The sequence below is a fragment of the Xiphophorus maculatus genome, chromosome 6 (assembly GCF_002775205.1).
Source record: "Xiphophorus maculatus strain JP 163 A chromosome 6, X_maculatus-5.0-male, whole genome shotgun sequence".
NCBI classification, from domain to species: Eukaryota; Metazoa; Chordata; class Actinopteri; order Cyprinodontiformes; family Poeciliidae; genus Xiphophorus; species Xiphophorus maculatus.
The window spans coordinates 8,873,266-8,886,204 of NC_036448.1; the positions used below are offsets into that span (position 1 = coordinate 8,873,266).

Here is a 12,939-nt window from a genome sequence, read left to right on the forward strand (position 1 = left end):
TAAAAAGTGAAGACGGGAAAATGTTGTCACTCCACAGATGATCTTTGATTGTTAGTGAAAAATGTCCTCTATATGTAGCATATACAAGCTCACACACACACACACACACACACACACACACACACACACACACACACACACACACACACACACACACACACACACACACACACACCCCTGCTCTCCCCCAACGAAACTCAGTGTAAAATTCAGAGTGAGGGAATCTAACTCCCAATTAGGTTTTGAGAGGGCGGTCAGAATTATGTGTGCGCCCCAATATGCTGTTTCCATGTTAAATCAGAGCTTTATGGAGCATTAAGTAGGTCATAATAAACAGTTTCAATCAAAACACAAGTGTAATGCACAGGCTCGGAAAAAAAAAACCCAAGAACATATTACGCATATTTTGTGAAATGAGCCCACTGGTTTATATGAAAAGCATCACACAATGATTGGATTGGATTAGATGAGATTACATGAAAGCGGCCTATTGTGGTTGTAGTAGGCTGATATGCAACAATAACACCAACTCTTGTAAACTTTTGAGCATCCCGGCGATTCAACCTTCCCCCCTCCCTAACTTGTTGATGGGCTAATAAATACTGCCGGCTCTCTTAGCCTACATCCCCGTTCCGTGTTTTAGTGCGGCATGATGCGCCCACAGGAGCAGTAATCCTCTTCTGTGCAGCTGCTTCCTCCCTCATGTTCTCTCTTCTGCTCAAGGGCAAATCGAGGTGCGCCTCTGGCTGCCGCCGCCGCGCACTGCTGCCGAAGACAGCGCAGCGTCCCCTGCGCTCTCCGCGGGCTCCCGGGACCTTTTGTTGTTTGGGATGAACGCAGAAGACGCGCCGCGTGAAAGGGGCCAGAGCCGGCCCAGCTGTTTATCGCACCTCTGGCAGCAAAACGACATGTCGGCGTTTGCTCGGACAAGTGTCTTTTGAGCGCGAAACTTTTGGATTCTGGGGGGTCAGCCGTCTCCGCTCGGGTGATTGGGAGTTTTGGGTTCGAGAGGAGATGCGAGCGTCGACGTGAAGACATGGATTTTACGCGGAGGGCTTGGTCCTTCTTCCTGCTGAAACCCAAAGAATGTCACTCTGAAAACGATGCTTTAAATCTCGGAGTTTCGTATGTAAGTATTAGTCCACGTCAAGATTAATGTTTACCGTGTAGACCAGGGAAAACGTCCTTTTAATGCCTAACACCTTTTTTGTTGTTGTTGCTTTGCTTTATTCTTATTTACATTTATTTTCACATATACCGAATCAGAAAAACAGCAAGTTGAAGCTAAATGCACCAAGTCTGGTAATGCTCAAGGAATATTTAGTTAGTATTTTAAAGTTGCTCTATGATGAGTGACCCGGTAGTTTAGCCTGTGTACCGTCTCAAACTAAAGCTCCTTGCATCCATCTTGTTTACTCTTTGACTGTCAGGAAAAATGTTGTTTGTTTGTTTTTTTCTCGACTAAAACAACTGCTTCTTTATTATTCTTTAAAATTTAACAAGCGTCTCGTTTCGTCAGCTCATTCCTTCTGAAACTTGTGTACTTAAGCTGTCTGCAATTACATTAAAAGGTTTCTGCCAGAGAAGTAGGTCATCAGTCCAGGGCAGCCCGGCTGAAAGTGTGAGGTCGAATCACTCCTAACATGCCCAAGTGAAAACTCTCTGTAGGCTTACTTTGACATTTTCTGAATTCACGAATGAGGCTTCTGGATCGAGGCTTCTGGATCAGCACGAAATGCCTCTGATCTTTGATATCAATAATGATAAACATTTACCAGACCTGAGACATGCTCCCAGAAGCAACTTTTATTGTCATTTTTTCAGTTGTGTCACTGCAGTCCTTTGCTAAAGAACTTTTCGTGTTTTGTCATTGTTCAACCATTGTCTCGTGATACCATCACAAAGCGTCGCGTAATTGGGAAGTAGACAGAATAATGACGCAGGGCTATCAAAGATTTTGTCATAAAAATCTGGAAAGTGCCACTAATTGAGACCCCTAAATGAAGTCTGGAGCAATTACAACCTTCTGAAGTTGAAAGAATCTGCATCAAAGAGATCAAGGAACACTGTAGAGAGGTCAAAGGTAAAGTTATGGAAAAGAATTTAAAGGGACAGTATTATGTTAAATCAACTTTATGAGCTTTACATCATGTTATAATGTTATTCCCTCATCAAAAACGTACCCGGAGTGTTGCTTTAATTATTCCATGCCTGTTTGAGAACTCCTTTAACCCCCCCACCCTGGCAAACATTCAGCTTTGCAGAACGCTTGGGTGGACTTAGCACCGCCTTCGAGGATGAAGCTCCTCCTCGGAGCCGCAGTTTCCAAGCTTCCGCCTCACAGACGAGCCCTCGTCCACTCAGCTCCTTCAGACTAGCCAGCAGCAATTAGCAAACACATGGTGGCACTGTGCATCTGCTGAGCTCATTATATCAGCTACTTCTCAGTGCAACGCTGGTAAAAAAAAAAAAAAAAAAAATTTTTGTCAAAGTATTAAAAGAGGAGCGATGTTGTGATGACTTCCTGAAGGTGGAGTTTCAGCAGGAGTTTCTTAAATTGACAGAGGCCCAATTGCAAGGCGTTAAATTACGAAGCCAAATGTCTTTTAAGTCATATTCGAGAGATTCAGCGTTTTGTATAACAACTGAAAGTAACATAGTCACTACAAAATAGCACAATGTGGCTAGAAAACACGCAATACAACTCCTTTAAATCAGGGTTTGATTCTGAAACAGTACTTCAAAGTTTGAACAACTTACTGAGCACATAATAGCAGACCTAGAAAAAGCAGTAAAAGGCAGATGTGCAGACCTAATAAGACATGGCTGACACACTGGGCAAAGGAGTGCATTAATCAGAGAAGCAGGGGTAAATCTGCTGCAGAGCTTTATCCATACCAGGGAGAAACTGTTGACATGACAACTAGGAGTCCTGGATTTACAAACTGAAAGAGCGACAAAAAGAAAGTCATTGTTGAAAGAGAGCTGCAAGATAAAGTTCAAACTGGAGGTTGTCAGCTACGTGGTACAAAGCAAAGACGAGATCAAAACTAAAATGTAAACTCATCAAATTTGACCAACCCTGCTCATCACCCTGAACAAACTATCCCTTCTTCAGTAGGGATAGAAACGCTTTTCAAAGGTAAAAACAGGAGAACCCTGGAAGAAAACATGTTACAGGTGGCAGAAGTCTCCATACTGGAGCGAAACGCCACACTCAAGCACAACAACATCCAGCCAGAGCTACAACAGAGTGGTTTACGTCAGTGCATATGCACATGTTGGAATGGCCCAGTCAAAGGCCAGACCTAAATGCGATAGAGAATCTGGGGTGAAACTTTAAAATTGATGCTTGCAGAGAGGCTTCTGAAAATAGTTGTTTCAGTTTCAATGTGGCAAACTGGAAAAGCTGACAGGGTAAAAATTTCTTCCACTGCTAAAAATAATGATTTCTTATTGGTGATGAGTAATCGAAGCACTTTGATGTGAAGTGTGTGCCAAGGACAAAACACCAGTTTTTCCGTATAAAACATATCAGAAGTTAGGATTTGTTTTTTTTAAACAAACCTCCTGGTGTATTCCTTCACTCTGATCTAGCATCATTGCTATCCTTTAATGCATGCTCTTGTAGAGAGAGTTCAAATGTTTGTGTTGCACAGTAGATCATGGAGGGTTTTACTGATCTAGGTAAGCACGATTTTTCAAACTGTGGACCCACAACCTGAAATAACCTGCAGGGAACCTGACGTGTTCCACGTTTTTAACCACTGGTGCTTGATCTGGCGAAGTCTCGTCAGCGCTGAAGGATTTCTTCAGTCGTTTTTCAGTCTTTGTGGCTCTAAAACAGATGTTTGGCGTCTGATTCTGCAAATGTCAAGTCACTTGATACGTGAAGTGGCTAAACAAATCCATGACAGGAAAAACCCGAGGTATGAAGGTCAAAGAAACTTTTTTTTTCAGGTGTCTGTGATCCGCTCATTCTCTCTGATGGCTATTTAGCTTTTCAAAATGGCGTTTATTCCCATCTGCCTTGAAAGTCTGAATTTTAAACTAAGTTGCCAAAGTTGACTTCAGACCAGTACAGAGTTCATATTTTTGCTTTTTTTTCCTGTCATGTTTAAATGTTTTAGATCAGATTATTATGTCTGAAAAAGAAAACCACGAGTAAAATACAATGAGCAGTTAAATATTGATGTTATTCAATAGAGGTAAATTTCTGCCACCAGGTGCGAGGGCATGATGTGTGTTTTTCTTAATTTATTTATTTTTTGAGATCTGGAAGCCTACTTCATTCTTGACTCTCCAGGCCAGGCAATAAATCAGGTTTGAGTTCGGTGAGCGAAACTGAAGGAAGAAGTTTGGTTAATTAAAATTATAATACTGAAAAAATAGAACAGAGCGCCAACTTAACAAAAAACAAAAAAAAATTGAGTTAATTTGCTCCATGTAATCAAATTAAGTTTGTCAAACATACTACATTACTACGTTTGCTTAACATGATAAACTGAATATATTTACTTGGATAAACTTAGTTTGATTAAAAGTCGGATAACTTGGTTTATATTTTCAGTGTGTGTGATTTAAAAAGGAGGAGGATTATATTTTCACATAAAGGCGAGGTTGGTTTTGATGGCTTTTTCCCCCTCATCCTTTGTATTTACTCGGGTCTTTTTTATCTCAAGATAAATCGGATCATCTCGAACATTTGTTAGTTTAATAACTAACAAAAAAAGAGAAGAAATCAGGCAAGGAGCAAATGCTTTTTCAAAGCATCCAAACCTATTTTTAGTCTCTCAATACTTAATAAATAATAATATTTCCCTTCGGTCCAAGTAGCATTATTACAGATGTAGCTACATAAATTGCATTTTGTGGTTCTGCCATCCACAAACAAGTGTTTATTTTTATTAGGACAGACCAACACAAAGTTACACATTGTTGTGAAGTTAAATAAAAATGATTATTTTTATTTGTACAGATTTAAACCAGATAAATTAGGTGTGTGTTTGTAGTCACATCCCATTTATTCTAACACCTGTAAATAAAAGACATTTCATTAGCATGAAGGGTGAGGGTACAAAGTGTTGTTTGAGCTTTGAACCTTTCACAGATTTCACTTTTATTTCATAAAAGTAAAACAAGTCTAGCCTATACGTAAAACCAGAGCCACAATGGAATAGTCAAAGTCTGCAACTGAATTAATTTAGGACTCTTTAGCCTGTTTTGACAAGATAAACAGGCAAACATTTTTGTCTCTATATGTACATGCAAAGCTATCAGACTTTTATCTTAAAAGATATGCAGCTGTTTCATTTAAAATCCCCCCCAAAGAAACACCTTGAAATGTGACTCTAAGATGTAAAAAAAGCAAATTAAAATCCACATTTCTTCTCACAAATGCCGTTCAGATTTTGATAATTACACAGTGGTTACATAAGGAAATAGTAAGTTTTAGATTGTCCAGAAGGTCTTTGTTTCCATATTCAGAAAACATTTCTGAAAACTGAAACATACTTTTCTCAAAATACAAAAAAACAAAAATAAACATGTGTCAGGACTCTGGCTCCACATATCCAAATACATTCTCTTTTACCTTGTGTATCTCTGAGAATCTCATACTTCAAATAGCCGTAATCGGATTGATAATGCAGTAAAATAAACATCTGCTACTTGATTGAATGAAGCCAAGAAAGAACAAACTAGATGAAAGTGAAAAGAGAAATGTTTATCTGAAGGAAGGACTGATGATGCAACATAAGGAATGTGGGTTTTGAAAAAGAGAAGCAGCGTTCTGGGTTTCTGAAAGTTAATTTTATTAAGACAAGAAATAGCAAATATGACTTTTTGAGTATTCTGACTAAGTATGTAATGATATATTAGCTTGGGGTGAAGCATGAACATTTCTCTGACTATCCAGTGCAAGTTAGACAAATTTCACTATCTTGAAAATGTTCAATATTTTATATAGATTAATCACACACAGAAATATTATAAGCCTGGGTTTTTTCTTCACATTTTGATGATTGTGGCTTACAAATAATAATACTCATAAACAAAATTCAGCATCTCAGAACATCAGGGTGTCATAATAAGTTACATATACAGAAAGCTGAGTGAAAGGAAAAAGTGGGGCATGAAAAGTTGCAACAGGGAGAGGAATTACAGCAGAAATTATTTATGAAAAAATGATCTGAGGGGGCCTTGGTTCCCCCTCAGCCTCCTTTGGGGATGCCACTGCACAACCATGCCCTGATATCAATTTAGAAATGTCGATTCTCAGCTTTAACAGTCAGATATTCGGCCCTGTTGTTAAATTCCCGCCAGTCAATGAATGCCCGGAAGAGAAAAGCAATCTGGTGTAGATGTAAACACCTCCAGACATTTACAAAGGTAACCGTTTACACTGGAGACTGGAGGAAAATAAAAATATCAAGTTCTTTATATAGCCACAAAATAATAATATTAATGTTAACAGCAGCAGCAGAGATCGTGTTTGTTTATGGAAGTACCTGAGCGGTGCTGCGCCGCACAGCTGCGCATCCGACCTGCCCCGCGTGAGGGCAGCTCTGCGATTGGCCCAGCCGGCTGGAGGCAGAGGAAGGGGGCAGATGTACTCTGCCAAAGACAGAAGACATCAACTCTCAGAGGGATTTCTAGCAGAAGAGTTCTTCTGCCTTTCAACAAAATGGCTCTCCTCTCATCTTTAGACTGCGCGAGGCACAGGACTGTGGTTTTATCGGATGTAAGAAAAATAAATAAATCAAACAACAGCAACAAATAATAAAAACCCATTAGACATGCAAACAGGTCAAGTTAAGTCCAATATTAAACAAGAAATGGGGTGAGATGAACTTGAAGCTGACAGATTCGTCTTCTACTTTTTGAGCTCACAGTTTTCATTTGTGGGAAAGAACTTCGGCTTTAAACACCAAGAATTAGCAGCTGATCTTACTAAGACCAATCAAACAGCCCTATAGTCTTTAAAGTTTAAAACTTTAAAATCTTTAAAACTGTTGGTAGTATGTTATATGTGAAACTTATGCACAGATTAAGATAAAATGAAACTGGAAAATAAATGCCACTGCAGCAGTAGTTTTTAAAACGACCTGTCATTTATTTTATTTTGCTGCCTCAGGTAAGCTTGTTGCAGTAATGGAATTACATAAATAAATAAAAAATGAGCTTGATAATTTATGTTCTTTTTTATTATTTTATATTTACTCATTTCCAAGTAAGTAAATTGTGCAAAAATTATAGTCGCGATATCATCATGTTAATTTCAATACTTGAGAAGAAAAGATAAGCAGACTTGTGCATTATGATAAATGAAACAATCGTCACAACTCCTGATTTCCCAGAAAAAGATTTCAAAGATCGTAATGAAAAATAGAATAATGCAAAAGGTAAAAAAAGAAGTGAAATAATGATAAATACAAATAAATAAATAACATTTATTTATTTATTTTTTTACAAAGTTAAAGTTTATTTATCTTTGAGAGGGCAAATTTGCATTATTACTATACCATTATCAATATATTACTCGAAAGCGACGATATCATCGTTTGCAAGAATCGCTGGGACAATTTAAAATTTGTTGTCGTGACCGGCCCAGCCTGAGTAAAATGAAACGATTAAGTTACATTCACAACTTCCTCAAGCAGTTGCTCTTGTCGTGTGCTCTGCTCCTATTTGAAACTAATTCTATTAATTATTCGAAGCGATGATGACCATATCACATCTGGCTGTTACGGGAATTAAATTTCATTCAACTAAAACACTCTCCTCCTCCTCCTCCTCCCCACCCTGCTGAGTTTAATACTGTACACGTCCTCCTGCAAGTAAGCTGCACACTCTGGCAGGCCGGCTCTCTGTGCATTTCAAAGTAGATTAATTATACACTTTAACTGTATGTTGCACAGATTGGGTTATCATCACCGGTTGGTTGCTGCGTCGCTTGACTTTTACGAAGCAAAAAAACAAAACAAAACAAACAAAAAAAAAGCCGCATATGTGTTTCTCTGAATCGGTTGTCACATGACGCCGTACCACCAGGACAGAGAAAACATTAGGTCGAGCGTGTTTTTATCGACTTAGTGACATTGAGGATGCGCGTCGCGACGGCAAGCGAGACGACAATGTCACCGCACGAGATGAGCCGATCTGGTGTCAACCTGGGCCAACTAAGCAGATCAGCAGGGAGCAGATAGCTGGCGTCTGGCTGAACGTGTGAAGGGATCCATGCATTTCAGGAGAGCAGGAGATGGAAGACCTGGAGCTTAGGCCACATGAAAAGGATACAATGGGTTTTTCTGTGTCAATCGGGGGAACGCGGAAATGTAATCCTCTCTTTGGAAAGCTTTCCCAGTTATTGAAATATCACACTGTCCGTGACTCAGATTCTGGAGCAAATTTGTAGTAGTGGAAAGCACTTTCATATTGTTTTTTTTTGTTGTTGTTTTTTAGATTACATTGTGGCTTTTCCTCATAACCGTAAAACATCAAAGCTGTCTTAAAGCCAGAAACCTGGTTTCAACTAAACACATGTTCCGCTTTCAGGAACAAGATGTGTGGATTTTAAGCTGTTGGGGCTGCACCAGTACCATATTTTCTGGACTATAAGTAGCTCCGTAGTATAAGTCGTGTCACTCAAAAAATATGTCATATATAAGTGGAAGTGGAGAATAAGTCACATTTATTTAGAAACTGTCAAACATGAGAGAGACTTTAGTCCGTGTTGGTGATATGTTCCGGTTGCAGGTTGACCTGCTCTTTCAACTTTCAAATTTTCCGCTGAGTATTTCGCCGGCAGAGAGAAGCGGAGACGCAGGCGGTTTAAATCCCGGGTGATAGAGAGGCAGTTGCGTTGCATGAAGCGGTAACATGAAGAAGGCAAACACATAAGGACATTTTTATTAATGTTTTTTTTTAGCAACTATAGTGTGGAGACGCAACTCCTGCCTCTCCCAGCAGCACAAGGAGCAGTATTGGGTAGTTAATGCTACAATCAAATAATGTTAACTTCAGTTAGAAAAATACTGTGTTCCTCTATTAACCCTTTAACAACGTTTGTACCGGCGTTGCACTGACTAGTAGCTCGTATAATGAGCTCAGCAGATGCGCAGTTTGCTAATTGCTGCTGGCTAGTCTGAAGGAGCTGAGTAGAGGAGGAAGGACTGTTCTGTGAGGCGGAAGCTTGGAAACTGCATCTCCTAGGACGAGCTGCACCTCGAAGGCGGCTCTCGGTCCACCCAGACGTTTTCCACAGCTGAATGGTTGCCATGGGAGATTCAAGGATGCATGAAAGAATCAAGGCAACACTCCAGGTATGTTTTTGATGAGGGAATAACATTTTGACATGATGTAAAGCTGAGAAACAGATAAATTAGAACCCAACATTGGAGTCGTCTCTCCATGTCTGGTCATTACCATCTCCCTCATAGCGCACCATGAGGGAGATGGTAATGTTTAATCCTTGGTTCATATCTGTCAGTATGAGTTAATATTTAACACAACTGTCAAAAAATGTGTTATGAAGAGGAAAAACAAACATATGTAAGTTGCACCCGACTATAAGTCACAGGACCGGCAAAATTATCAAAACCTGTGTGACCTACAGCTGGGAAAATACAATACTCACCCTGTCAGTTCTGTTGACCTGTAAGCCGTCTTACAGCTCTACCCTTAGTGTAGCAAAGGGAACAAAGCAGGTTGACATCTTCTAATTTATCCATCTACTGAACCTTCCATTGTCTACAACCACTGATCTGTGCTAAGTTGCAGAGGTCATTAGGCGAGCGGTGGGGAACACCCTGGGCAGGTGTTACAACCATGCACACACACAATTCAGAGAGAAAATTTAACCTAGCAATCATGTTTTTGGACTGTGGGAGGAAACCAGAAGGAACCGATATATGGACTGGGAGAACAATGCGAAACCATGCAGAGAGACTGAAATGGGATTCAAACCCATGACCTTCTGCTGCAAATGGTGCTACCAACTGGGCCACCGCACAACCCACATCCTCTACCTGCAAAGCATATCTTGGAAAATCTCTCTTCGCTATTTCTGACCTTTGCTCTGTCTCCCTCAGAAGAAGTAAATTCTAGTACAGGACGATCAGGATGAAAAGATGGCAGCCACGCTGTTACCAACGGGTCCTGACGGCTTGCGGCGGTTCACTCGCGAATCCCTGGCTGCCCTGGAGCGGCGGGTGGCGGAGGAGCAGGCCAAGAGCTCCAAGGATTGCACCGAGGCTCAGAAGAACGCCGAGGCGGCCAAACCCCGCGCCGACCTGGAGGCGGGCAAGCAGCTGCCGCGCATCTTCGGCGACGTCCCTCCAGAGCTCGTCGGGGTTCCACTGGAGGACATCGATCCCTTCTACTACAAGAACCAGAAGGTGAAAACGTTTCGATTTTATTTTTCTCAAAGTGAAGGCGACAGCGCTTATCTTTCTTTCTGAGAACATTTTCCCTGTCAGCGGAACAACTTCTTCAGTTCTGATGATGGGCTGGAAGCATCGGGTTATAGTCGGATAGCAATTAAGTCAGTATATATTTATTTGGCAATTTTTTATATTTCCATACACAAGTCGAAAAAGAAAAAAACACAAAATGCTGAAAAAAACCCCAACCCAACACAAAAGTAGCACAAAAATAGATCAGCAATATTGAAATTCTTGTCAATGCCATGAACAAAAGGTGTAGACCAAAAAAAGTGAGGGTAAAAGCATAAGCTTATTTTACTTTCACTTTCACTTTCTAATAAATATAAAACTTAAATGACAAGTCAAAGCAGCAGAATCTTTACTGCACATTTTTCTAAAATCTCCAAGGAATTCCAGCTGCTTGTAGACAAACTCATAAAAGACAGCATTGTCAAACCTATTGTATTTGTTTAGCAAATTATTTTTATAATTCTTTTTTAAGATTGAAGAACAGTTTTCACTTCTCACAATTATTCCACTCTTACTGAAGGACAATTGTTATATAAGTTAGCCTTGACCTTTAGTATTTTTAAATAAACAAATCCTCTCTTAATTCATAGTTCTTTAATTTCGAGCTACTTTTGTGTACACCTAGGAATTACACTAAAGACATCACATGAACGAACGAATCACTTTCAGATTTTTTAGGTGTTTTGCTTTTTAACTTCTTCCCAGAGCTAAATAGAAGAGTTTATTGGCTTAGCCCAGTGATGCTGTGCTGCCCATAGATATGCCTGTTTAAAAACTGTTGAACAGCGGTACATCAGCGCATATTGCTAATAATAACCAACCAACAATCAACATTTCTGGCAGGTTTATAAAGTCAGTTGACCTCCAGTGTTAAGCGCTAATTACTATCTTGGGATTCTAAAAGGATGGAAAAAGAAAATGGAGAAAGAAGCACTTCAGATGTCGGTCTCTGTTTCCCCAGGAAAATCGCTGCTGCTTGAAATTTGTCATAGGCCATGTTTGGTCTGATGCCCGTCACACTGACCAATCACAGGTCACCAAACAGAGATTTCTTTATTTTTTGTTGTTTTTATTTATTTACTTTACTTTTTTTCAAACAATGAAACTCTTTGGCTACAGCAGCATAAGAGAATTTAGGATTTTCTTATTTATTTTACCGTTTTGCTCTCAGTGCCTGATTTGTCGCAATTCCAGTCGTTTCAATGGTTTCATTACTGCTTCAGATACGGTGAGGCACTTCTTTACGACTGAAGACCCACCCAAGGGTGACTGTTCTTCCATCTTTCCGATCATGAGGACCGATTGGGAAAATGTGCCTTTGTGTCTCCTCAAATTTATTCTCTGAGTTAAACAGGGATATCTTTAGTTGTTTAAAAAAATATATATATTTTATTGCATGTAGTTGTTTCTAAATTCAGAGCAAAATGCAAATTTTTCCTATAAAATATGAATTTATTGCATGATTTTTCACACATCTCAAACCAAGAGATAACAAACAAAATAAAAAGAGGAAAACTGTCAACAAACAATCCAACAACACAAAAAACAATATAATCAATATAATTTGTTCATATAACCCAGACATAATTTCCCCCTTTTTGAATATTCCACATTAGTTGATAAATAATAATTCATTAAAGAAAGGGTTTCATTTTGAAACGCATTTGGAGTTACTGTCTTAGTGTCTAATGCATAATAAGTTTAGAAACCTCCCTTTTGGGAGGAAATGTTAGCGATCCTTCAAATAATTTCTTCGTTGCGGCTCGCCGTGACTAACGCGGCCTGTCTGCGTCTCTTTAGATCTCTGGTGGATTCTGAAATAGGATTAGCAAGTTTTGATTTGCTGAGCTGGTGGATCAGGCTGCCGCCCATTAATGGAGAGATGAAAACAGGACATGGCAGCCATTCTCAGGGTCTCTTTGTTTTGGCATGTGATGCGCTGCTGGATGGGAGGATTATCCAAAGACCAGGAAATATTTAAATAAATGCCACATCTGTTGGGGAAACATGCCGTCCTGCATGCTTTGGAGTTGCCTCCATTATCTCAACTTGCCCCGATGACTGCCTGTGGTGGAAGTTAGCACAGATGGCAGACAGAGAGATTGAGTCAACACGGTGCTGCTGCTCCCTCTCGGTAAAAGGAAACAGCTGAACAGCTGCTGCCGGCTGATGCGTAGTCTCTCTCCACGACATAGCACAAGAGATTCACTATGTTACAATGTTTGGAAATGGGATTTTTTCCCCCCCTCGCCTTAACACTGGTGTTTGTCTTTTGCTTCTCTTTGCAGACTTTTATAGTACTTAACAAGGGGAAAGCCATCTTCAGATTCAGCGCCACGTCTGCACTTTACATATTAAGTCCATTCCACTTCATCAGATCGATTGCCATAAAAATCTTAGTCCATGCATATCCTTTTTGAATGACTTGTTGGTGTCTGTGTTTGTTGACTTTGCCGTTTTAGGTTAGCTTTGGAAGATGTTAGGA

The 12,939-nt window shown here is 39.9% G+C and overlaps 1 protein-coding gene across 1 annotated transcript in view; it reads left to right on the plus strand.

The window, feature by feature from the left end:
* Positions 1 to 710: 710 nt before the first annotated feature.
* The window catches only part of LOC102233709 (sodium channel protein type 4 subunit alpha B-like), a 47,728-nt gene continuing 35,499 nt past the window's right edge, over positions 711 to 12,939 (plus strand). The window contains exons 1-3 of the mRNA XM_023335944.1: positions 711 to 1,129; positions 10,092 to 10,397; positions 12,743 to 12,861. Coding sequence (XP_023191712.1) covers positions 10,131 to 10,397; positions 12,743 to 12,861 — 386 coding nt within the window. The 5' untranslated portion in view covers positions 711 to 1,129; positions 10,092 to 10,130. The remainder of the gene's footprint in view (positions 1,130 to 10,091; positions 10,398 to 12,742; positions 12,862 to 12,939) is intronic.